The sequence below is a fragment of the Coloeus monedula genome, assembly GCF_965178545.1.
Source record: "Coloeus monedula genome assembly, chromosome: 3".
Classification (NCBI taxonomy): Eukaryota; Metazoa; Chordata; class Aves; order Passeriformes; family Corvidae; genus Coloeus; species Coloeus monedula.
In genome coordinates, this window is record NC_138783.1 from 46,464,433 (window position 1) to 46,491,238 (window position 26,806).

Below are 26,806 nucleotides of genomic sequence, written 5' to 3' on the forward strand. Positions count from 1 at the left end.
TGAGCACTGATGAGCAACTTTTCCATGCTGTTGAGACTATGTAACTTCTGTGACAGTTCCTGTTTGAAGAGTTACCATTTCAATTCATAGAACGTTTTGCAAGCTTCACTGTTTCCAAACAAACTCTTTTAAACAAAAGGAAAAAAAAAATTATAAAGGAGCCTGCTATTCCCCTTAAAAATGTACAGTTATACAATTAATCACAATTTAACCTTTAAATGTTTTCAAATTCCTTTTTTTTTTAATTCAGTCGATCACAAAGATCTGAATGACTTGTCTTAAGAAAATGTCCCTAAATATTTATCAAAACCTGGCACTCATATCTCATTTTGATCATAATCAAGACTATGAAATGTACAGCTTCATATTATTAATAAAGTTATTAAATCAGTTTGCAGCAATTAACAATTCAGTGACCATATGACAAAATGCAAACACATCCATGGTTAAAATTTCTCTGACATTATACATGTACTAATGATTTCTGTCTGCTGAGTACTGTTTGTGGTGGCCCATCATGGGGTCACATGTGTACCATCACAGTAGTCATGTGCCCATCCTGTCTGCTGAACTCAATTCAGTCACTGTATTTTAACATACCCACGATGCACTTAGGAGACCTTGTCCCAGTGCAAATAAGGCAAGCAGGAAACATGAGATACCTTTGTCAGGTGGAAGGCAAATTGTTTATCTGGCAATGTTTCCCCATGACCAGTTAGGAAACTTTGTTGGGGAAAGAAATGTCAGCACTTCAGAGTGGTATAGATCATTGGGCTTTCGGACTTCAGCAGATGCAATGTAACTGAGGCCCATAAATGAGCAGTCTGAGATACTCACTCATAGTGTATCTTTCCTGTTAACAAAGAGAGCTTCAGTGCTGCAAACAGTGAATTTTACTGAAAGAAACCAGCAGTGACTGGAGGGACAGTCTGTTAAAGTAAATACACAGCTTGACATTTTCAGCCGTTGTCCTTAGCCAGTCATAAAACGCATGCATGTAAGTTGATGGTCCTTTATAAGGAGTGTGACAAATAGGTGTGTGGCTTATTTACTTTATATGCACTAGCCTTTGCTAAAGAGTTAATATCTTCCACAATTGACAACATGCTGGAATTATGTCTTAAAACTCTAGTCATCTTATAAATAGGACAAGTTGCAGTTGTGAAGGGGCCGTATAGATAAGCTTGGAATTGTTCCATAGATGACTTTATAGCATAGCATCTCTCATAAGATTATAACAAAAATACCTTTTAACTCATAGAAATTGTGATTCAAATGATCTGTTAAAATAATGTAGTAAGTTACTAAGAATGATTTAAATACCCAGTCTTCAACGTAAGTAATTTACAAGAGAGATATGAAACAAATCTTTACTTGAGGAGTTTCTGTGAAATTCCCCATATGAAGATAACAGGCACATATTATGCATTCCCTCATGAATCACTGATATACTGAAAAGACATAAAATGTGAGCAACTTCCAACATGATCACTCTTGCTCTAAAGCTTCTCCGTGCCCCTCAGTTCATCTGCATGAACTACCTCTTGCAGGAGTTGTCTGGACATTGTAGTTTTTTTAAAACAATATACTGTAGATGTTGAGTTTTGTACTGTGATCCATAATTACACTGCTTCCAGAAGCATCACTAAATGCAAATATTTTAAAAACAGCTTGCCAAGAAAAGAATGCTTTCAAAATAATAAGGATCATAATAAAAAAAAAAAAAAACAAAACATGTTCCTTATTCTTTTTTGACTTCAGTGTCCCTCTGGATGACAAAAATACCCATTTTGCTTGAATTACTTTATACAAATAAACAAACAAGAACAAAACGGCATGGCAAAAAAAAGGAAATAAGACCTTTATTTAAAGGAAGTGATTGCTTTGGTAATATTCTAGGAGAAATGGGACTTCAAAGGATGTTGGCTAACAGATAGCAAGGAAGGAATCTAAGCAAGACATAGTTCTGGGAGTGTACAGGCTTGATAGTCATAGGGAATTAAGAAAGTTGTGGAGAGAGTTGCTTATAGGCAAGGCAAGGATGTCTACAGAACAGGTGGTAACTATTTTCATTAGAATAGCTCCTCTCTTTAAAATCATGAATAAGATTCAGGTGTCACTATTACAGCTTATCAACTTTCAAAACTGAAATATCTAGAACCAAGAAAGCTGCTCATTATCATCTCCAAGGCTGCTGTTCTTAACCACTTCAAAGCCTTATTCAATCCTAGAATAAAACAGCAATGCAGCCCTTTCATTTGTATCCTGAGCTATAATAAATCAACTTAGTGCAAAAAACTTGTCACACTTTTTCAATAATGAGTGATGATAAATATATTATGTATAAAAGAAACATATAGTCAATTATCAAATGCTTAAGAGCAACATTGGTAACAAACAGTAAATGATGCTTTACCTAAGTAAACGTAGGCTTCTATGTACAGCTTATCAGCAGATGAAAATAATCCAGTCAGCTTTTGCAGTTGTGCTCCAGTCATGGATAATAAGTGAATGAAGAGCAGCATGTTTCCAACTGTCACTGCTGAAAAGTAGGACTAGATTTTTAAGATATCTGTCTTTCAAGGATCTTGTAAGATTTCAACCTACAGAAGACCCTAAATTCTCCTTGTGGTAGGACTTTTTTAGGAGAAAATTTTTTAAAAATTGAAAAACTTAAAAAAAAAAAAAAAGGAGGTTTACAGAGTCATGAAAGGTCTGTGAGAGCAGATTACAGTAGAATGGATTGCTGATCCTCTTCCTAGTTCAGTCATTTACACCAAGGAATAGTAACACCAGTAGCTTCAGGTCAGGGGTTCAGTTTAAAGTGTTTAAATCTTGAAGGAATTTATTTAGATAGCTGGATTATGAAGCTGTTCTGCATTGTTAAGCATGAAATCAGCTTCACTCAGAAAGCATGGGAATATGGTGAAAGACAAAATGGTTTATGCAGTGTGAAAACAGAATTACAGTCAAAATTCTGCTTGGAGACTATTTTCATGTCTGTAACATTAATCTGAACAGTTGGTACAGTGAGAGTATTTGTGCTATCCCACCCCTCTTTTTTCAGACTGGAACAACATTCTGAGGAAACAGATCACTGTCAGTACCTCATATATTGCTTTAGCAGTAATAATTGCCATTTAGAAAACTACTGCTTTCCAAAGTCAAATCATGTATGGCTTTCTTATCAGTGCTTTAATATTTCATTTTCAAGTGATGGTATTTTTTCATCAGAGGCATAAGAGGAAGAAAACAGTGCTAAGGAAACATGATGACTCTAAGAAGGGTTTGATCTTGTTTTCACAGAGAAAACCCTGAAGCCAGTTTCATAAACTTAGTGACATTGTAAAATCATTTAGCTTTTCCTTCTTTATTTTTCCCAGAAGTCTTTCATTAAAAACCCCATTTTTGTCCAAATAACTTCTTTCTTATCTTTAAGATAAAAGGCAGAACATATTTCTTGAAGATCTTTGTCTGCAAGAAGATGATTATTTATTTGCACAACTTTAATTGCTGTCCCGCTAGGTTATAAGAAAGGAAGATACAACACAGGAGCAATTACTAGAAAGATAAATCTGAAAATTCATTGAAGTATTTTTGAGGTGATTAAATCTTCCTATGATCAAGAATTTACAGTATTTATTCCAAGGGGATTAAAGTAGGAGTGTTTACTTCCTAAAGTATAGAAATTTTAGCAATCAGTGAATCTGATCATATCAAGACGTACATGCTAGTTTTATTCAAAAGTAAAATTTGGTTAGATAGGCAAGATTTAGAGAATGGCAGGTAGCTGCTAAAACATCCTACAGACGTTTTAACCAATTCTTTTTTTTAAGAGAATATGCATTAAATGCATATGCTTTTAGTCCTTTGTGAGACCATTGTGTATTTAAATGTATACCATGTTGAAAAGAATTAAAACAAATAGCAGAAAACAGTAAGAAATATTCGAGATACATTTAAATGAGAGCTACCTAAGCATATCAAACTGCAGTTTAATATTTAGACGGAAATGAAAAGTATCCTCTTCTGAAAAGAAATAGCATTGATGGTCTATGCACCATGTAGAATAGGGTGCTTACCACAGCAAGATATGCACACCCTGTCCCCCAGTATGATAATTTTTATGAAGAAATACATGATAATGTTTCCAGACAGGCTGACTTAAGCCAGAATTAAAACATCCTCTAGAAGTTAATCAAATAATTATTGTGAGGGTAGAGAGGCACTGTAACAGGGTGCCCAGAGAAATTGTAGCTGCTTCATCGCTGGAAATGTTCTAGACCAGAATGGATGGAGCTTTGAGAAACCTGGTCTAGTGGAAGGTGCCCCTGCCCATTTCAGGGGTTGAAACTAGGCATACTTTAATGTCCCTTCCAACCCAAACCAGTCTATGATTCTATGATAATGTGTATTGCCAGCCTGTTAAATATGACAGCATCACATTAAGGGGAAATTTAACCTGGCCCAGGGGATATGAATCCTATGCTGTCACTTTTCTTCTCACTGAGTCTAAATGAGAACATGAGTCTACAGAGTTTGGCTCTGAAAAAAAACCCCACTAATGTTTGGGAAACCATTTTTCTATTTGGAAAATAACCATTTGGGGGATACCTGTCTCTCATCAGATAGCAATTACTCAGTAGCTTCATTGTCTCTTTATTCCAATGGGAGAAAATAATTCAAAATAAGTGAAAAAGGGGGAATTATTAAAGATTTTATAACCTGCTCAGCTTTCACAGTTTCAGTAATTGCAATCCCAAATATATTTTGGTTTCAATGGTACAGTAATCATTAACGTAAGTAATTGGATGGTAATCAGAAGATAATAGCTAATGCTAAAGGTGAGGATGGTTCCTGCACGAAAAATATTGAATTATTAACATTGGTTGATGCTAGACGAATTTGTAAAGGTTAGCTTAAAGTAGCTCAAATTTATTGTGACTGTAAGATAGAATTTAGGTAATTAAGTACGTCTAAAATCCTAGTCACTTCACATACAACAGTACTTTGGAATCCTGAGGGCAGCTACTGCCCAAAAAAGGAGCTACACCCCTATCTTTGTGCAGCAGGTCTGCTGAAGACACCCCCAATCCTGATGGACTACTTGAACATGTACCTGCAGTGTAGCCTTGTGGCAGTGAGCACTAACAGCACACTGGGCTGTGTCATCCCACACCCGGGAGGCTGTGGCTGGAATACTGTGGAGCCCTCTCCACTGTGACAGAGCTGTCACAGTGCCAGCGGAGGAGGCACCCACAGGGAGCTGTTCAGCTGGTCAGGGAGTGGAAGCACATGAAGTATGAGTCTGAAGAGGTTGTGTTTCTTTAACGTGCAAGAAAAGAAAGCTTGAGGAGAGCTTCTAACTTACGCCTGATACTAGGAGGGCTAGAGACAAAATAAATCATAGAATCATTAAGGCTGAAAAAAGACCTCCAAGGTCAAGTCCAACCTTTGACCAAATACCACCATGCCAACTAAAGCATATCACAAAGTGCCACATCGACTTATTTTCTGAACGCTTTTGAACCCACTTCCCTGGGGACCCTGTTCCAATGCTAAACCACTATTTTAGTGGAGAAATCTTTCCTAATATCAAACCTGAACCTCCCTTGGTGCAACTTGAGGCCATTTCCCCTTGTCCTATCACTAGCATGAATCCAGACTCGAGGTGCACAGCAAGAGGGCAAAAGGCAATGGTCATAGGATGCAGAGAGGCAAAATGCAACTGGATAGAAGGGGCAGGGGAGAATTACCACTGTTAGCATAGTTAACCATGGGAACAGATTGCTCAGGGAGGCTGTTAAATCCCCTTCCTCAGAGGTATTAAAATTACACTTGGACAAGACCCTGAGCACCTTTATCTAACTTCCAACCGAGCTGAGCCTGATGTGGTTAGGAGGTAGGACTTCCAGAGATGACCTCTGGCTCACATTCTTCTGTGATTCCATCTTGCCCAGTCTTCAGCTGACATGCTGGAAGGGCTCACGTTGCTTACAGACCCCATGTCAGAATTTCTGGTCTGATATGGAAGTCCTAGATGCTCTAGGACATCTGAAATAAGCTGAAGGCTGGGCGGAGAACACGAAAGAATGTATAATTGTACTAGACAGTGATGTTGTGAACTGAGTCATGCCCCATCTGTTTGGCTGATCCTCTCACACTGTCCTCTGCCCAGATCCAGTAGGAATGCTTAGAATACTGCTGAAACACAGTGCAGGAATTGACCTCATGAAAGTACACTCATGGCTTTCTTTTTTAAAAAAAAAGAGAAGGGGAAGAAGAATATCCATTATACAGATGATAAAGTAGTTAAAGTATTCGCTTAGGAATGAGAGACTCAGATCAGCTATCCCCTCTGCATACAGGGTTTCAAATTATCATGCCTCATCTCCTTTAGTATTTTCCTTTTCACCTTATCTGTCTGAGGTGTGTTTCACCTTTTTCTGTTGGAAGTTATTCATCATGCAACAAAATCTGGATTCATTAAGCCTGTGAGAAAAAGGGACGCCATAGCCTTTTTGTCAAGTCACTGTGAGAAACACAATCTCCTGTTCCTGCCATGGTTTCTACATGCAATAATGCATTGTACAGTGCAATATTTCATGGGTTTATTGCTTCTGTATTTAGAGTATTTTATAAGACTAATGCCTAGATGGATGAAGACATTGAGTTAGCTAACTCACTGTGAGAGTGGAAATTACTGTCACCTAAATACCTAGCACTGGTTGGGTTGTCACTGTATGATCAGTGTCTGCAACCATCTTTCAGAACCAATTTTTTAAGATCTCTAGATTTGTGTTCGATCACAGATGACAACAAAGTACAAACAGTGGTGACAGTAAAGCACTCTTACTTTGATCTGAGGGGACATCATTGTTTCATCCATTGCATAAAAGGAGAACTGAGAGAAAAAGAGGAAACAGGAGCAGCAAGTGCTCTATTAATGTATTAGTGTTGTTCAAAGTTATGAGAGATGTATGATATGGACATAAAACGTGTATATGCAATGTGATGCCTATTCTCTGTAGTAATGCCTTTGTTCTAATGAAATACCATACCATTCCATATGAAAATATGACTAATTTTATATTTCTGAAAGTAATGACTTTACATTTATTGGTATTGTATTCTATCTCTCTTGGAACGAGAACCGAATCTGTAGGAGTATTACATTTTTAATACACTTTTAATGAGATCTTATTTTAAGTAAGGTGCTTTAGCTTAATAAAAATTAACTAAAAAAGGAAATTGCATAGGAATACCCCAAAGCACTCAGGATTTTGGTTTATACCGAATACTTCAATGATTCTGGGTGGTAGGAGAAGAGCAAAGCATACAGAGTAGCTGACAGCCATAGGTTAATCGGAAATGACGGATAAGAAAAAAGAGTAAGAAAGTAAAAGATATTAAATTACTTAATGATAGACATAAATTCAGTGTTGGAAAGCCTTTTCTTCTGAAAGATCTAAAGACACACTAAAAATGCTTAGTATTTGGCAGAACTAACTATTTGAAGAATCTGCCTGTTCTTAACATTTAGGCAGACTCTTCGAATTTCAGACTCCCCAAATTTCATTGGCATTAAGCATTTGTGGATATTTATTTTATGGCAGGCGCTGTTTTTGACAGAGGATCCTTTGCTGTCTGGTACATCTATATTTGTATTGGCCTGTAATTCAAAGGCTGGGTAGCAGAAGGCAGTTTATTAAAATGCTTTTCAACTGAAATGGAGTCACTGAACAGAAGACCTTTCTTCCCTGGAAAAACTCTAGGGAAGTAAAGAGTGAGGAGGACAAATTGAAAGGAAGACTGTTTACCAGTATGTCAGTTCTTTTTGGAAAAAAGCCCTCATCATTTAGAGCAACATCCTCAGTGTCAAGAGGTGAACGCGATGTGAAGATCACTTACGAGGTCTGCTTCAGGGCTGCACCTTAAAGGAGGAAACGTACAGAAACAGTGGGCAGGAATCAGCCTGATTAGCAAGAATAACCCATTGACGTGGAAATTTGTGTGACACATCTGGCAGCAAGCAGAAAACAAACACTTTCTATAACCTGCATTCAGTCAGCTTGCATTTTTAATCATAGGATTTTATCAGCAAATGTGATTATATAGTATTAGTTGACTTACATGTGGTTAATATACTAGGGTGGTAAACAAAACACATTTAGGCATTAGGAGATGAAACTTTCAGATATTAAGTTTGGCTGCTGTTTGTGAGTTGAAAATTAATCTCACTGGGTTTACATTACAATTAGTGTTATTGCAATATAGCTCATTTATGTGTATTGTGGAATACAATTAAGAGAAATTAATGGCTACTTTTCATTGCATAAACTTAGTTCCATTTATGAAAAAGCCTATTATTCCTTTTTGAAGCTTGTTCCACATATACTAGATGTCTCATCTCTAGCATGAATAACACATGTGCTTGAATTTTGTTTACCCTAGCATTCCCTCTTAAGATTTAAAATACATCAATTATTTTCCATACCATTCTCTGATAATGAAGATTATCTATAAGACGATCCTCTTCCCACGTTACTGGGGCACTTTTGTTAAGGAAACTGTGGACCTAAAGATTTTTGTTAAAGATTTATTTAAGTGTGCAAGGCCCAGGATCTAACAATCTGGATGCAAACCCAGCGTGGGCAAGGCCATGAGTTGTACTTTCAGAGAGAGACAAGTTAAAGTACCTTTGGAAAGTGTAAAATGTTCAGTGAGTGCTCTCACAGTGCTTGCACAGTATTTCCTTAATTAAGCTAGCTTTTAAATTCATGGGGTTGGATGAATGGGAAGGATGAGGGGGACCAGCCCCTGCAGCACGAGTAAAGTTGATAACATCCATTTGACTCAGGCCTTTGATTTGTTTGAATACACAAGGATCTAGCTACACTACATAAATGGCCAGTTTCATTACTGCTGCTGGGCACAAACAGGAGCAATCAATCACTGAACCATAAAAAGGCCCAGGTTGGAAGGGACCTTAAATAAAACCTTAACCGAGATTTTCTAGGAAACCATTGACAGGGATCCATCCTTGCCTCACTTACCCAGAAGTGTTTCTTTTGCTGTAAAAAATAAAACAAAAAAATACAACCAAAAAAGAAAACCCAAACAAAAAAAATACTGTTTAAGAGCTTTTCACTTGATGAAGATATTTTCTGATCTCACTTTTTACAGCATACTTCTCAGAAATAAGGTTGTGGGCTTCAGAATAGCTTTAGAGAAGAGCCAAACTGGGATCCATAAGGCTGTGCTTGGGTGCACATGTGCAGCAGACCATAACATAATGCAGAGCTCAGCCCTCTATCCGGACCATTTTTGGGTACAATCAATATTGGGGCTTATGCCTTAAAATTGTTGCACTAGTTTAGGACATTATGGCTTCTCTAAGTCTTTCTGTGTTCAGTGGGTAGTTAAAAGCAATGCTTTGCATCTGCTGAGTGAAGAAATAAGCGATTTGGATGGAGCCTTATGGTGTGCTTATCTCGTACCAGCTACCAACCAGACTTTGTGAAATACCTGCATGTATTTCTTAGGAGTCTCAGTGTCACCTAATGCCCCTTTAACATAAGATCTAAAAAAAAAATAAAAATCACTATTTCTTTTGAGAATTACTGTCTGGAATATATTTAACATTTATGGGAGCAGACATGGTAAAACAGGTTCTTAATGGGAAGGAAGCAGTTCAGTGCCTCTCGGTCCCATGGATAGTCTGTGAAATACATTTATTAAAAATTGCTGAAAAGGAGTCTTAAGTGCTTTGACCATTCTCTGTAATTTTAATTCTGAATATAGATTTATGGTGACAACTCTGTGTAATAGATATTCAGGCTAGATGTGGTATGAATTTTAATTGATCAGGTTGTTAGAGAGGGAATATTAACGGTTTGATTTTTATCTACTTACCAAGCCAATACCGTAAAACTGGATGTTTAGTGAATTTAGGATCTGGAAGTATGGAAGTATGCAAAGATTCTCTTGCTCACAATTAGTTTTCATTTTTGGAGTACCAGAATCAGTTGCAAATATTCTTGTAGCTTCCTGAAACCCTTATGAACATGATCAGTAACTTTTGTTAGATATGTGGAGCCAAACTGGCATCTGTTATGAAGAGCTGAGGTCCTGCTTTTACATGGGAGGTTTGTAATTTTAAAGCATTTGAGCCTCCCTAATGAAAAGGGATGACGCTGCAAAGATTTTGATAATTAGTTTCTGTTTCAAAAAATAAAAAAGGAAAAGATTGATTCATTCTGATCAAAGCAGTTTCAACACCAAGAACATGAATGTCATGAATGTTTGTCTGGATCAATTTGTGTGGGATTTCCTAGATTTCCTGGAAACCCAACTATAAAGGAAGACTCCAGGCACAGTTTTGAACAACAAATTAGATCATGTAAATAGACTTACCAATTTCAGTACTTACAGAGCCACTATCCTTAGAATATCTGGGTACTTCATGACCTTTAATGGATGTAAATGAATCACTGCATTATTAAGACACCAATTAAAATTATTAATAATTTATATAGAAAATTGAAGAAAGATGATGTAATTATTCCATTATTCTACTGTGCTTTGCAGGTCCCAAAATGGTAGAATTCCACAGTCAGCAATTTCAGATCAACTCAAAGGATGGAAAGCCACTTTTTACAGTGGATGAAAATGAAGTTGTAATTGGCACAGATAAGCTTCGAGTCACAGGTTTGTAATGGTTTAAGAAATGTTCAAATAATACCCATATGAAAAGCACAATAAAAATGGCATTTTTAAATATGTTATTATGTGTGAATGCAAGTTCTGGTTTTACCTCATTAGGAAACAGAAATATGAAGGTAATCTGACCTTTTTGAATAAATAATCAGTAAGAACTTCTAACACAAAATAATATTTTTTTATATATATATATAAATATATATATTTAAAATCTAAATATTTCTATATATGTGTGTTTTATTTTAAAGCTATTAGTAACTGGAACTGTACTGGTGCATCCTTTTCTGAATTATTCAGTGTTACCAGTGCACACTGTCTGAGGCTGAAAAAATTCTAGATATTCCATTCTGAGTAATGAGTCTGATTTGTGAAAACTTCAGGCTCTCTGATATTTTTATATGGTTTTATCTTTCAAAGTGAAAGCTACTGTATTTCTGTTCTGTGAGTAGCACATATGTCACAGGATGATATTTGTAGTATATTTTAAATGTCGTCTGTCAAGATACAAGTTCGTCTTAGGCTATTTCTGCAAATCACTGAAGTACTCATTTACAAAATAATACATCAGAATTATCACATGAAAAGCTACTTCCTTCCATGTGACCCGATAAAGTCAGCCTTCATTTTCTAGGTGTAAGGTTGCATTAAAATAGATACATACAGGGCATGATTTCTCTTTGAGCAGAAGAATCCATCAAAGGAAATACTGAAATTATTTTGTAACTTGTTTTCAATTAATTTTTAAATACCTTTTACCTGATTGCAACTGTCATGTTTGACCTTTGCTAATTAGCGGTCCTCTGAAATCTTGAGGTCTTCATTTTAATGAATAGATTCATATTATTTCACTGTCAAAGCTATAAATGTGGTAGTAACTATACAATTAGTATTTCAAATCCAGAGTTAAATTATAAAAATTGTGTTGATACATTTTGTTTACACCTGAGGGTCTTGTCTTAAGGTTTTTTTTACTTTTTAACCTAATTGAAATTACAACTTTGTTTAACCAGGAAACCATATCAAATAATTATTGTTTGCCCAAGGGATGCTAAACTTTAATAGAAAAGCATGTTTAACAAAGATATGAAAAACTGCCTAATTGTTAACTGATTTGGAAAAGGTCTATCTCTGCTCAAAGTAAGTAAAAATCATTCATACACGAGTTGAAATTGTTATGCTAATATTAATGACTCACTCATCCAATATTAATCTTTACAGTGCATTGATAATTATTTACTTCAGCAGATACTGTAGTAAGACACATTGTCTGTTTCTTTTCTAACACTGTAGTAAAATTCAAAAGCAAATACATTAAAGTCAGTGAGGTTATTTCAGTGTAAAATTAATGTGAGAGAGATTCATGCCTACTTTGCTTCAAATTAATTTATTAAAACTGTGATTTAAATGATACTATTAGCATGAAGGATAAATTATTGTGATTTAAATGATACTATTAGCATGAAGGATAAATGAGTAATACTTTGCATACTGAGATTATTTCTAAACATTTTAGATAGAAAACAAGATCAACGTGAAATAAATTTTTTAAAGTTCATACCATAAAAAACATGATCCTGGGCTTAAAATACACAAAGAACATTTTGCAGTTTTTTATGTACAGTGTAGCGAACTATTTGATTTTACTTCTCCTTATTTATGTGGATTATGAAAAGCTCAGTAATGATTTTTAAGAAAACCTGACGGTTTTCAAATAAAATATAATACAGCAGAGAGCAAATGTCTATGATTTAGGATATTTCAGGACAAAGGAAAAAGTCTAAGGGTAATGTAATCCAATCCAACACCTTAAGAATCGCCATTTTCCTACAATTAATATGTTTCAACTGATGCTATTTCAGTCAGACCTTCTCTGGCCCACGTGTAGAATAGAACAGTGCAAATGAAGGAAGAGCAAATGCCTGGGGAAAGCCTCCGCCAGGAACGTGCCTCCGATACCCCGCTGAGTCACTGACAGGTCTGGGTGCCAACACTGCCCTGAAGCACGGGGAGACACCGGCACCTGCCCTGGGCAGAGCTCTTGTGCCCACAAATGCTGTTCTCTGCTTTGGGGAGAGCTCCAGGGCTTGTCATCTCCCTTGGATAGAGTGGATAGCAGCTGAGCTGGCGTGCTCAGACATTAACATCCAGCTGTTTGTGAAACACCTTGGGGTGTATGAGACACCTCATGATATCACTTTATCTCCAAGAGATGCTTCCTGTGATCGTGACAGCTGGAGGCCAGGCAGGATGCACAAGGGTATTCCAGATGACAGTAAGTACAGATGATTAGGCAACAAAACACTGGCTCATCTGAGCCATCTACATCACAGAATCATTTAAGTGTATGAAACTAAAGCTTGGCTTAACCCTTTGTGACAATTACTGCTCCTGAAGGATCATGGGCTCCAACTACATCCTCTAATATTATTTCAGTAAGGACCTGCATTTTGCAGACATTTATTATGTTGCTGTGGATGTACTGAACATCCGTGTTTTGTTCTGGGAGGGTTTTGTACATTCAGCTGGCACTGGGGACAGTGAAACCACCTTGTAACTGTATTGGCTGTCAAAGAGCCAATTGCTTTATAACATCGTCATGGCAGGCTCACAGAAACATGGAATTGTAAAGGTTAGAGAAGATCTCTTAAGATCAAGTCCAACCATTAACCTAACCCTATGTTCACCACTAAACCACATCCCCAAGTGCCACATCTACACCTTCTTTTACCTTAAAGAAAAGCTGGCAGGGCAGAAAGGATCAGTATTTTTATGGAGAAGCGTATTTGTATCACCCTTTATCCAGTTTACTACTTGTCCTTCTGCTTGTTTGTCTTCTATAAAAATCCCCTGAAGTATTTGCTGAGTATTGTCTGTGATTTTCTAGTGCTCTGTTCCGTGCAAAGGTGTTCAGTTTGCGTAGCTAATGCTGAAGCACAGTGTGACAGTGTGTGTTTAAACACTTCTGCTCAGAAGGCAGGTTAAGTAGGAGGCAGTTTGAGGGTATGAGTAAACATTCTGTTAGACTCTGAGGAGGCAAATGCTCCTTGCCTGATAGGGTGTGTGAGGTGTTAATGAATCTTGCTGACTTCAATCCTCTCATTAAGAAAATTAGTGTCTTGTTCTTGTGTATTTTAGGATTAGATTACAATATCTTAATAAACAGTAGCCTAAAAAATAGTAAATATAGTAATAGTCATATCACAGTTAAAAAGATAAAGTAGGAAATGAAGACAAGAAATCAATTTAGGGCCATTTTCCAAAAAAAAAGTTGCCCTGAGAGTTTTTTTCTATGAGTGGCATACTGTTATTAACACTGTTTGATGAAGAAGTTTTCCTCACATAAAGGCAAGGTTTTACTCTTGCTTAGAGGTGAGAGCTCTAGAATATGGAAATAAGCCTTTTCATTCCATTTTACACCACCTGCCCACTGCTGCCCAGAACATTAACACTGATGTTTCCTGTTTTCTTCCTTCCATTAGCCCCTATTTCCATGAAACTGATACATTCTCTGTTATCACTTACTTGTATTTATGGAATCATGGAATCATAAAATCATTTAGGTTGGAAAAGACCTCTAAGATCACCAAGCTGAACCATTAACGCAGCACTGCCAACTCCACCACTAAAACATGTCCCAAAGTGCCACATCTGCACTTTTGACATATCAGGATATCCCTGCAAAATATCTTAGTTGTACCAAATCAGCATTTTCTGATAAACATTTTTAATTCCTTAAGGTACAGAATAATCTTAATGTTAATGAAAATGAACTTAAAATTAAATGTTAATGCAGCAGGGTTAAAGCTCTGTCTGAATTAATAAATTTTAAATTTTCCAGTATTATATTCATGCCAGTTTATAATTTACAGAAAGATTAATTAATTTTAATTGACGGGGAGGGTATCAACAGCTAAATAAAATTTAAATACAAGCTTAGTAAATCAATGATTCCTTACAGTGCTGAAGTGGTTTAATATGGTAATTCTTACATCTTGTGTACTTCTCTTCCATCTAAGACAAGGAGATTTCATTCTAAAGAATCATGATTTCAGCTAAAACTCTTCTGAAAAATCAGCACATTTCATACTTTCTCAGGACATCCTGAGAATTTTCCTGCAGCCCTCATGAAATGGCAGTCTTTCTTTCAGTTTTCTCAGCAATGTATTCATTTTTAATGTTTTTTCTTTATTTCACGCTTTTTTTTACCGTGTTCTCTGAGGCTGCTCCAACCAATCTTTTATTCTCTTTTTCCTTTTGTACCATATTTAATATTCTAGTACCACATCTATACTATCTATACCATGCTTTCTAATCATCCATTGCCATTCTCTGTCTAGACAGAGCCAAAATCCCTAACTTAGGGCTTTTTACAACCTAGAATTCTTTTCAGAGGGTAACAGCATAAAGAGCAGCCAGACAAGCCACCTTGACTAATATCCTAACTATTAAAATATATTGCCTTGCTACATATGCACCAGGAAAGTGCTCGCATATGTGAATTCTCAAAGCCAGAGAAGACCTCTCAACCTAAGACCTCTGTGTTTTTTGATGAGTACATTCATAAAGCCAAGGAACAGAAGTTGAGAGGCCCCACCCTTGCTGTAGATGGTGGTGTTCAGCTGCTTTTTTGAGCCGTCTCTGTTGCTGAGGGGCTTTTGTCCTATATCAGCCAATTTCCTGATCCTAGTGGAGCTTAGGTGGGAGGTGGTCACTGGACTGGTGATACTGCAATAATGCTGATATTCAGGAGAGCAGAAATGGAGGTCCTTGGAAGATCTTCCAACAGGGAGGCTCCTGGTGAGGCTGGGTGCCCACTGTTTCTTCCTCTTTGGAATGAAACTACTCGTATTTCAAGAGGTAAACTGTCTGATCCCATATTCAGCAAGTCTGCCTATAAATAGGGGAAAATCTTTGATAAAGCTATATGACAGAAGTTGTGATATGCATGGAACTGTCTAAAATAAATATAATTATTTAGGACTAGTATTTGCAAAGGTTTTGTGGAATTTCAATTAGCTCTATTAACTGTAATGAAAGTTACATTGTATAAATCTTATTGACATATTTTTTTTGTCCCAAATAGTTTAAAATTTCTCTGTCTTCGGGCTTTTTAAATTTAGTTTTAAGAATTTACAGCTGTCATTACTTCTGCATTGTATTGTTCCAATCAATACCATAATGGTGATAATGTAACTATATTTCAAGTGTCTTATAATTCTTAACATATGTTTTCTTATCTTGATTTCTAATATCAAAGTGGCCATATTAAACAAAAAAACCCTCTTGCTATTTTCTTGTTATATTTGAACTATTACAGTATTTTTCTTCTGGGTTTTTTTTGTTGTTGTTTTTTTGCAGGGCCTGAAGGAGCACTTTTTGAACATTCTGTAGAAACACCACTTGTGAAAGCAGAAGCTTTTAAACAGCTTAGGTAAGAATTTCTGCATAAATCTAATAAGTAAATGTTAATAAATACTCACATTTTTCAAACACATGATTTTTATCACAGAGTTACTGATACCTTTTTTTTCTGGTTTATGTGACAAGTTACTATTTTGAAGGACAATCATATATATTGTTCTGCAATTCTGAAATACATTATCAATTATTTATTGCTGATGGTGAATGTATTTAAAACCACTGTGGAAAGATATTCTGTAAACTTCTATTTTTGGGTTTTTAAACACTTTGAAATATGACTTTTTCTACTGTGTTACAAGTTGCTTGTCTGCAGTAGGTCATCAATGTGTAATTAGTCAAGATTTTTGAAAACTAGTATCAATCTGAGGAAGCAGACTAAAAAGGAAAACACGGGAATGTATGAAGCTCTGTAATATGACTAAAAAGCAGTTTGGGCTGAGAAAATCATTATTATGTACTTTGTATTCAGAGCTCCTTAATTCTGGGATTGCATTTTTTTGTGCATTATTCTGTTTAATTTCGAGTATCCCAAATTAGTTTATAATGTGCTGGTTATGGTGAGGTGATAAACTCAAATTATATTCTCTTCATGGACATGTTATCTTTGATTTTATAAGCCAGTTCAAAGAAAGACTTGAAATGAAAGAGGGTCTCTCTAACCATTGTATTTCTGTCCTTTCATACCTTGGCAGTTTGCTACTTTCTGTCATAATTTCTTTTCTTAGTTTTTCTCTCCAATAGGGATAGCTACTAGAGAGTAGTGGAAGATGATGAAAGCTTTCAAAAACACTCTCTACCTTTCTGACTGAATTTTCAAATTGAGGATGACAAATGAGAGGGAGACTGTTAGGATAATTATTTTGATTTTCTTGTTTATATTTAAGATTCACTTGCAGTAAAATACCTTGTGCTTGCATTTGAAGACAGTGTGAGCTCAAGGCATTATTTTTTACATGTAGATTCCACTTTCAAAAATGTGTTTCTTCTGTTATGGTAGAATTTGAATGTGACAGACTTTGACCAATATTCTGCATTATAAGTGTACATTGTCTGGTTTTGTAGGGAGTGGATTCATTATGTTGGAAATTTGTCATTTTCTGTGATTATCTCGACTTTAGTGAAGTAGGAAATCTAATTTCTTAATTGCAAATTTCTCTGCAAATTTTGATTGGATACATATCTATTATTTTCTATGGTTGTTACTTTGCTTCAAATGCATAATCAATTAATATTTTAATAGGCTTAAATCTGATAGTTTTATTCTACATCTGTTATGCTCTGTTACATTTTAAGTTCTTATTTGCACTTCCGTTTAACAAGTTATGATGTTTCTGACTACATACAACTATTGTTAGTACAATTTTTCTACCTGTTTTTGAAATAGGATAACATTGGAAGGAAAACACTGAGCTTAATTCAAAGTGTTCATAGAGTTCTCCTCCATGGATGAGTTTACCTCACAGCTTACCTCTTTAGTGATTTTTACCATGTCAACTATAAACACACGTTTTGATCTAGAATGTTGCTATGTGTTAGCAGAGCTCAAATGTAATACATAAAATCCCACTCAGTTCTGTCTTCAATTAACTTAAAATAGCGGGAAACACAAACTTTTCCAGAACTAACAGAAGTTTGCTAGTAATTATTGTAAAGTCGGGGAAGTAGCTACCCGGCCACCGACACACTTGTGTCTGTTGTTAGTATTTGACATGAATCCAGCTGCTAAACACCTGTGCTAGAAAATGAGTTAGCTTAATCCTAAGAAAACTGATTGTCAGCGCACTAGGCTATGCAATGTACACACCACTCACTTGTGCCATCATAGAATAGCTTGGGCTGGAAGGGACCTTAAGGATCATCTGGTTACAACCCTCCCTGCCATGGGCACCTCCCCTTAGAGCAGGTTGCTCAGAGCCCCACCCAGCCTGGCCTTGGACACCTCCACCATCCACAGCTTCTCTGGGCATCCTGTTCCAGTGCCTCACTGTCCTCACAGTAAAGAATTTCTTCCCAATATCTAATCTGAATCTTTCCTCCCTGTTCTATCACTACAGGCCCTTGTAAAACGTCCCTCTCCTCTCTCCTGTCCTGGCAGGCCTTTACCAGAGCAGTTCAGAATGCCTCAGTCCTTTAATTTTTTTTTTTTTTCTGTTATAATCAGTGTCAAGTTTGAAAGCAGAGATAGCAACGATTTAATTTTTCATTAAGGGCTTCTGGGGAAGGTTAAGACGGAAATGCAGTGGTCTACAGTGCAGATGGCAAGTGTAGTTGTAGGCAGACAAGACCATTTTGTCAAGCTGGAAAAAGGTTACTTTCAAGGGTAATCTTAAATTTCAGCGTAAACAAAATTCATGCACTCTGTTGTGGAAAAGCTTGCACAAGTTTACCAAAAAACTGATATTTTGTAATGCTTCATAAATACTCTGTTTCATTCCACACTGTTAAATACAGGAACCTGCCCACTGGAAAGCACTTCAGTATGAAAATTTAAAATGCAGTTTTAGAAGCCTTTCCAGATGAGGGTAGTGAGTATAGAGTTATAGGTGATGTAACATATTTGCTTACCTTGAGCCTTATCTCCACACTTTACTATTAATCTTCTCCTGGTTTTCCTCTGTTTTTCCTTCAGTGGTTTGTGCTGTGCCATGTGGATGTGATATGCTGGGTAACTGTGTTATAAAGTGCCATGGTCTGCAGCATTAAATGTGGGGAATAGTATTTCAAGAAACCCCATCCACTGCGAATGGAGTTGCAGGTTTCAAGGAGCTGACTGGAAAGCTGTTAATGATTGTAACTTTTCAGCTTGTTTCATGTGAAGGGGGCCACATTCCTTCTCTGTCATTCAGATTTAGGGCAGGATTTCAAACAAAGCTGACACAAATGGCCTCTGAATTGCACATTCTGCTGGCTTTCTTGTCCAAATGCCGAACTTTCAGAGAGACTGCTTTTCTGGAAACAAAGAGATATGTGTGTTGGAACGTGTCTTTTTATAGCTAAGTTATGGAGACAGAGCAATGGAATTATACTGTGGTCAGTAACTGTCTTTTCATTTGTAATTTGAAGGAAAATTATAGTCCTTTTCAGTCTAAAAGATCAAATTTATGACTCACTCATAAAGAAAAGGAGATGTGCTTGCACTTAGCTAGGAAGAATTAAAACAACAAAATCTGTATTTCATTATTGTAGCTTTCCTAAGCTTAAAATAATATTGCCTATTTTTTAATTCCCTTAATGGAGTTCTTATATCTACATAAGATACTTAGTTTTCATTTACAAAATTTTTTAAGACTTTAGGACTCAGTGGACACCGAAAAACAGGGCCTTGCATGTTACAAGTGTCCAACAAACATCTCAAACACTTGTTTACACTCAACAGGGAGATTTGGATATATCCAGGAAATACCCTTCTCAGACAAATATCACTGGAGGAGGCACTTGGTTGAAACAGCCAATTGTCATTAATGAGAACAGACATATGTCAGTGATTGCCACAATCCAGGTCTTCATTCCTGCCAAGCTATTTTGTAGCCTTTTCCATAGCTCTTCATGAGGCCTTGTACTTCCATGTGTATTTGGCACCTTGAGAACTTGCATCAGTCAGGTCTCCTGGGGCTTCCCAAGAATTTGTTTAGCTGACACCTATAACTAGATCACAGCAAAGTTTTAATGGAAAACAGGTATCTTTATTCCTAGAAAAACTTGAATTTAAACAGAATTAGGAAAGCTCATGTTCAGACACATACCTTGTGATCCAAAATGTAGGTCAAAAATCTGTAACAGCAACTACTGGAACTATATGACGTAGACAGAGACATTTATAACAATTTCCTAAAAGCCATCTTTTCCCCAGGTTCCTGTTAGGTAATGGAAGTAGCCTCTTCTGATGTTATCCAGAGTTTCATGCTGGCACACGTACCTTTTTATACGCCCTGTTATCAAATAGCATTCCCTATGAAAACTGGTGTCTAAGTTAAGACTTTTTTCCGGTCTGTTGCTAACATATTTTTCTGACAACTTACTTAAGGTTAGAATATCATTTAGCCTATTCCTCTATTCCTTCTAAATTTTGTATCCTTGAATAATGTGGAGTTCATACATAGTTTTGTCATTTTGATACTGTTCGCTTCTTGTGATCTACATGGCTTGTGGTTTTCTAAGGGAAAACAGTGGATCAGCAAAATTCTTTAAATCTCAAAACGATGTTTCTGAGCTCAGCATTTGCATTTCCAAAACTTACAGAAATGTGCTTTACAAGTATGGCATTTTTCCATTTATCAACTGACTGTGTGCTATGAATAATGAATATAATACTTATGAATTAGTACTATCTTTGTTCTCATATTTGCCATGTATGGCTGTCTGACAGCCAGCAACTGTGCCTTCTGAGCACAGGTCCTGTGGGAAATCACTTTTAGTACAGACAGCTTGTGGTATTCTGACAGTCCTTCAGCTGAGGGTTTGCATCCAAGTTCAAAATGATCCACATCATTCTACAACTCTTGATTTTGGAAAGCACTATAGCAGGAATGATATCACTGCTCCAGAGAGTCAACTTTTGCCAGAGTATGATTATATAGAGAGATATATGTTACCAGGATATGGGCATATTTAATGGTTTGTGGGTATATGCTGAAAGTATTTCAGTATTCCCCAGGGAAACAGATGTATTCTAAACAAATGTATAATATTGGTATTAATTAAAACTTTAAATGTGTAATTAAAGAAGCATTGCTTTATATTTAAGTGAAATACCTGTCCAACACTTAAAAGCATAATAAAAGCTTAATAAAAATATTTATTAAAGTATTTACTGGTATGTGACTAACATATTACAGAATATTGATAATTTGAAGGCCAATTATATGTTTTTCTAGGTATCTGGTTAGGGTAAATTACTGTACTGATGGTAGGCCTTTCCCTGTCTATATATTCATAATTAACATACACCCTTTAATTTTATGTCTGTTCTGTGGCATCCAATAACTCCTTATGGAGTTATGGCTTCTACTTCTCTCTGATTCTTTCTGAAGTCTTATTTTTATCCTTTCCATTCCCCGTTGATAGTATTTTTTTCCTTTTGCAATTGAAGCATTTGCTATGGTTAAACTATGTAATAAGACAGAAAGCTGGAAACTGAAGTGGGGTTTTATGGCTGTATGAGTAAGAATTATGAAGGAAATCTAGAAAAATGTATAGAAGCCAACCAGGGTAAAAACATTTGCCAAATAATTGTTTAATCATATTTGTAATGCTAATGCTTACATGCTAATTGCCTAAAAATGCCATCTGACTAATTGAAGTACAGTCATTTTGATTTGAATTCATTATGTAAATCAAAGGCCCAGTCAGTCAGAAGAGAATGAATTACATAATGGAAAGTAAGACTATGGTTATGATTCAGTGTTTGCAAGCACCTCTGCTCCCTGACTAGTGCGATATTTCTACTGCTGTGTAATTTTATGAGCCCTGGCCTTAATTTGCTAGATATAAATTTGCCTTCATGCACTTTACTGCAATCAGGTTAACAAGGAACACCATCAAATACTGCTTTTGGAAGCTTTAAAGAATTTCTTTCCATTTATCTGATGGACTCAAATGTGTAAAAAGGTGTCGTTTAGAAGGACTGGATAGTACAGGGCATTGTGTTTATCATCTTTTCAGAAGTATTTCTGACTTGAATATTTTAAAAAACTCTATTAGCAAAGTCTTGTGTATGACAACACATCTGGTTGTCTTTTAAGCAGTGATTTTATCCGTAAATATTAATCCTGAAGTGAAAAGAATTTTGCAAGCACTCTCATAAATGACTTTCATTTGCTGCAGTCATGTGGCTGATGTTCTTCCTAAAGCCTCAACTTTTCAGAGATGTCACTTAACACATTAAAACCAACAAAAGTTGTTTCTGCTGCTTGTATGGGACAGTCATTTAAGTGTTTTCCATGGCTGCTTATGTCAGTAGCACAAAGAGCAAAGTTGTATTGATTAATGCACCTGTTGAACTGGGTCCCTGACAATGTCAGACTGCTCAGTGAGCTTGCTAAAGTGAAATTGTCATCAGTGACTACAGCATATTCCACCAGAGCACAAGCCACTGTGAAAACTTCGTTAGTGATTGTCACAGTTTTAGGCACCTTGCAGATGGGCACATGGAGCCCTGTTTGTAAGCCTGATTGTGCTGTCACTGATACAAGTTGTAATACTGAGTTGAGCTGATCATCCCTTACATTATCTTTAGCCTACATACTTATCTGCACATGTATCAAGAGAATTGGGGAGGAGGCATGAAACAGGAGACACCCACCATAAGGATGTGGGTGTGGCAAACACTGGAAAAAGAAAAGGAAGCATTTCCTGATAAAGAGTAACTTTTCCAAGATGCATTGCACATGTACATCATCACTACTCACTCTTTCCCCTCTTCCTCAGACTGTGTGCACAGTTATGGTACTTCAGCTGTGAGGACTCTGATGACAGTGTGGCACATTCAGCCACATTGTACAGTGTTAGTACAGATTTGTACTAACAAATCACAAGAAGGAAAGGGTATGGCCTGCTTTTTGGCAAAGCCTCTTCACTTGAGTGTTTATTTTCGTGGAGAACATGTGAACGCTGTGAACACTGTGAACACTGTGAACAGCGTGCACTGAAGAACTCCACTTACTTGAAATCTTTCTATGCTTCAGCATATTAAATAAAAATTTGGTTAGATACATATAGAAGAAAAGCATGGCAAATTTCAGCCTGGAAGAGAATTTTACGATATTTCTCATAAGGAAAATGCTTAGCTCATTTTTTACAACAGTGATGCAAGTGCTGTTATTATATGAGATTAAAATTTTATCATATAAGATGTTATTTTATAATATTACTAAAGTAATTTGAAAAAGATAGTCATGCTGGAAACATCTGTGATGTGCCAGATTTAATCACATTCACTGGGGCCTTGGTCATTTTTAATTACCTGGAGAATCAGCACATCATAAAATTGAGGTCATCACAGAGACCTCTTTTGAATTAGCTCTTACCACTCTTCATCACAACTGTCACTCTTGAGAGAAGCTTCTGTTTTAATCATATCTCAGTCTTATCTTTAGTCTTCATTCCTTCAACAACTCTGCATTGAGTGACAGTGGGCAAACAGGAAAAAACACCTCAATATATAAAATGGATGGAGAATTAGTAAACAAATAAATACTCTGTGATAATCATATCTGTGGGGGTATACTTACAGCTTTTACCGGCTAGGCTAGTAATTTAATGCCTTAGAAAGCCTCGAGCAGCCTAGAGGGCCAGCACAGGCAATCCAGCATTTCAGTAGCTCTAAAAGTGGCAAAATGGTAGCTGCAAATCCAATACCACCAGCAGAAGCAAAGAGGGAGAAATACAGCTCTTAGCTTGCTTAATTTCCCACAATTAGAAGCTTTCAAAGAAACAGAAGCACACAGATGTTCGCAGAAAGAGTTGCAAAGCCAAAAGAGCGCGGGCCCCGCCTTGGTCCTCTCTTTTATTCGGAGAAGGGGAAAGGGGAGGACTGGGGGCAGACCCGGGGTGACCGGCCAGTCAGACACTGCTAAAGAGTTTGAGTTACATTTGGTTTTGCCCGCGCTTGGAACAAAGGGGTTCAGCTTGGGGAGGGGGAGGGGAAGCTCGGAGCAGGCAGCAACACATATCTGCTATGTTTTTTAATACGTTATAAATGTTGTTTTAAATTGCTTTTAGAGCCTTTTCAAAGTGCCATTAAAACTGGGAACTGTTTTATTCTCTTTTTAAGAGAACATATAACTGCATTTGTCCTAGAACTTTGAACGCTTCTTTTATGTTGCTTGCATTAAAAAAAAAATCTGTTAACCAAAACCTTGGGAGCTGGAAACATCTGTTATTCAAATCTGGCTTTGTAATTGTGCTTGTGCACAGAGATCCCCCCTAAGCCATAAGCAGTGTTAGTGCCTGCTGTGCTTATGCCAAACAATTCCCTTGAATCCAGAATCTCAGAACTGAGCTTTACTAGAATCATCTGCTGCCACGTATTTCAGATTTACAGCATAAATACAGAACTAACGTGGAACACAGGCTATTTCAAGAAATAAAACTATGATAAGAATTTTTTGATTTAAATTAAAGAAAAATGTGCTGAAGAAAACACCAGCTGACATCTTCAAGAGCAGCAGATACTCCCAACATTTAAGAATGGCACCCAAAAGGAATGGAGTGCCTTGGGGTTCTGCCCTTGATCATTATCCTTGATCATTTTTAGCATAAGACAAAATGAGCTTTAAAAAACCCAATAGATTTATTTATTTAAAAATCAACTGTGCTTCCTATGCATATGGAGTAGGGCTGAAAACTGAAAACATACAAAAACCTCTTCAGCTGCATGTGCCTAACATTTTTTCTGATTCTTCATTTTTCATGCATGTGATTTAGCTGATGGTTCAGCACACACTCCTGGTTACCATTCAGATCTTGCATATTTAGGCTGCATTCATACACCTGAGTCCAAATCTAGAGGACCTGTGCGTGCCCAGAAAAAGCAGATGCATCTCAGATGCCCATCCAGGTTTAGAATACTTCTCTCTATGCGAGCAAAACCATTCATTCATTCATTTGTTCATGCGTTCATTCACTGAAGTGGAAAGGGATCCTCCCACAAGCCACCTGCACAGAGACTAATATCCCTGGAGCATGCTCCCAGGGGTTTACAACTGTTTGGGCAGATGTTCAGGTGGAATTGATTCAATTCATTTGGACATCTAGGTGCAGATACCTGTACCACATCTCATCACCTTTTGGTGGAAGGCAACAGATACTGTGAGGGCATTTTACAGAGATATCTAAAATAGAGCAGATTAATTATGCTCTAGCAGTACCTATTTCTTTATATTAATTTTGAAGGATGCACAGGGGATCAACTGCATTTCTTTAGAGGAACTGTGCACTTGCCAACTACTCCATGTTTGGTTAAGGTCTGAAGGAATGAAAATTCATCATAAGAAACAAAGCACTGGGAAGCAAGTGCTGGGAAATGTTCAAATTGCAGAATAAAGCTTTTCCACGTGTAACCCAGTATTTCATAAATTCATCTAAATTCCTAATCATAGTTTGTATAACCGTGCAACTAGGATTAGAAAATGCTGCTAATTACTGGCTCTTGTTTGATACCACACATGAGGTAATGAGTCCTTCCACGCTAATAATTAGCTTGGAGGCCCTGGCAGTGCTATGACTTTTTCTTTTCAGAAAAGTCATGACACCATCATATTTACCTAAAAGAAGTATCCTTTCTTAGTTGGTAAAAATCCATGGTTGTTGTTATACTCACTAAAGACTTGGAGAATTTCAAATACAGTCTAAATGTTTTCATTGCTATTAAGTTTCTGGATCTCTTCTTCCTTCAAAACCTTCTTCGTATCTTCTGCATCAAATTCAGTCTTCTTTTTTATAATAGTCCTGATAATTGTGCATCTGCCTGCCATGTATTTACATTTATATTTATTATCTTCTACAGTTGTTCCCTTGGCTCCTGTGATTCTTGTTTTGAGCATTTTTCTGGTTTTCTATTCTACTCTGCACACTCATCTCCTATGTCTTCCTGTAACTGACTTACTCCTTAAAGCTTATGAATATTCAAATATGTATCAGGAAAATAGCACAATCTCTCTTTTCTTCTAATCTTGGATCATCAGATTGCCCACAGCCTGAAACACAACAAAGGATGAAAATCTTATATTGTTAGTGCTTTTCTTTCATAGAGTCCTTAACACAGACATCGAGAAACACAATCCAGTTTGGTTTCCTGGGTCCTGCATCTCTAATGTTGGAATACGTAAAAGTTAGACACCCTGATGCAGCAGTAAGGCAAGTAACAGACTTGACTCCATATCCAAGATCTTTGAGCTATAAGATTTGTAATAAATCCATGGATAAAATCATTTAAATATAGGAATAAATAAGGATAAATGGATTCATTTATCTATGGGAAATTCAACTTACAATAGGATCTGATTAATTATGATTTCATTTTCATACAATTATTGTCTTAATGTAAAAAGCACAGAGTCTGTGATCCATTACTGCAGTGGCTCAATATTCTAAAAGGTCACTATGAGATTGGTTTAACTTTAGAAAATGCATTTCCTATAGGTTGCTTATTTGAGCCTAGTGAGTATTTGTGATCTGATTTCTTGGTTTCTCCATTCCACAATTTTGTCATTTCACTGTGACTCCCCCTCATTCCAGCCAAGCTCAGTAAGCCCAGCTGTGCCGTGTATGATGAAAACCCCTTCCCAAGAGTTGGAAGAAAGGGAAGTATGAAAGTGGTTCAGTGAGGTTTTTTCCCCTCCAGATACAAGAACTCAACCCTGAAATGGTTGAGTAATGAAGTGCTCCTAGGCCTTACCAACACAGCCTTGTGGGAGGGGAGTCTAATAAACATGAAAGAAGGGATCCTGCTGCAGTATTACACATGCCATACAGAAGTCCTGTACTGCTGTAAGTAATGACTTGCTTGTGCTTCACACGTTAGGACTGACTGTCCATGTGCATGAACCCGATTGTCTGGAGAAAGAAGACCAGCAGAAAAAGCAGAGCCTACTACAGCATTGTGTAGTTATTTCAGGGTAGTTCTCCTGTTATTAAAGTATTTGGGATGTTTCAGTGCATTACA

At 36.7% G+C, this 26,806-nt stretch overlaps 1 protein-coding gene across 7 annotated transcripts in view; it reads left to right on the forward strand.

Moving 5' to 3' along the window:
- The window catches only part of SGCG (sarcoglycan gamma), a 112,935-nt gene that overhangs the window by 71,693 nt on the left and 14,436 nt on the right, over nt 1–26,806 (forward strand). For all 7 annotated transcript variants that reach the window (XM_082278598.1, XM_082278601.1, XM_082278600.1 and 4 more), the window contains 2 exons: nt 10,591–10,710; nt 16,081–16,153. In XM_082278598.1, the coding sequence (XP_082134724.1) occupies nt 10,591–10,710; nt 16,081–16,153 (193 nt within the window). The remainder of the gene's footprint in view (nt 1–10,590; nt 10,711–16,080; nt 16,154–26,806) is intronic.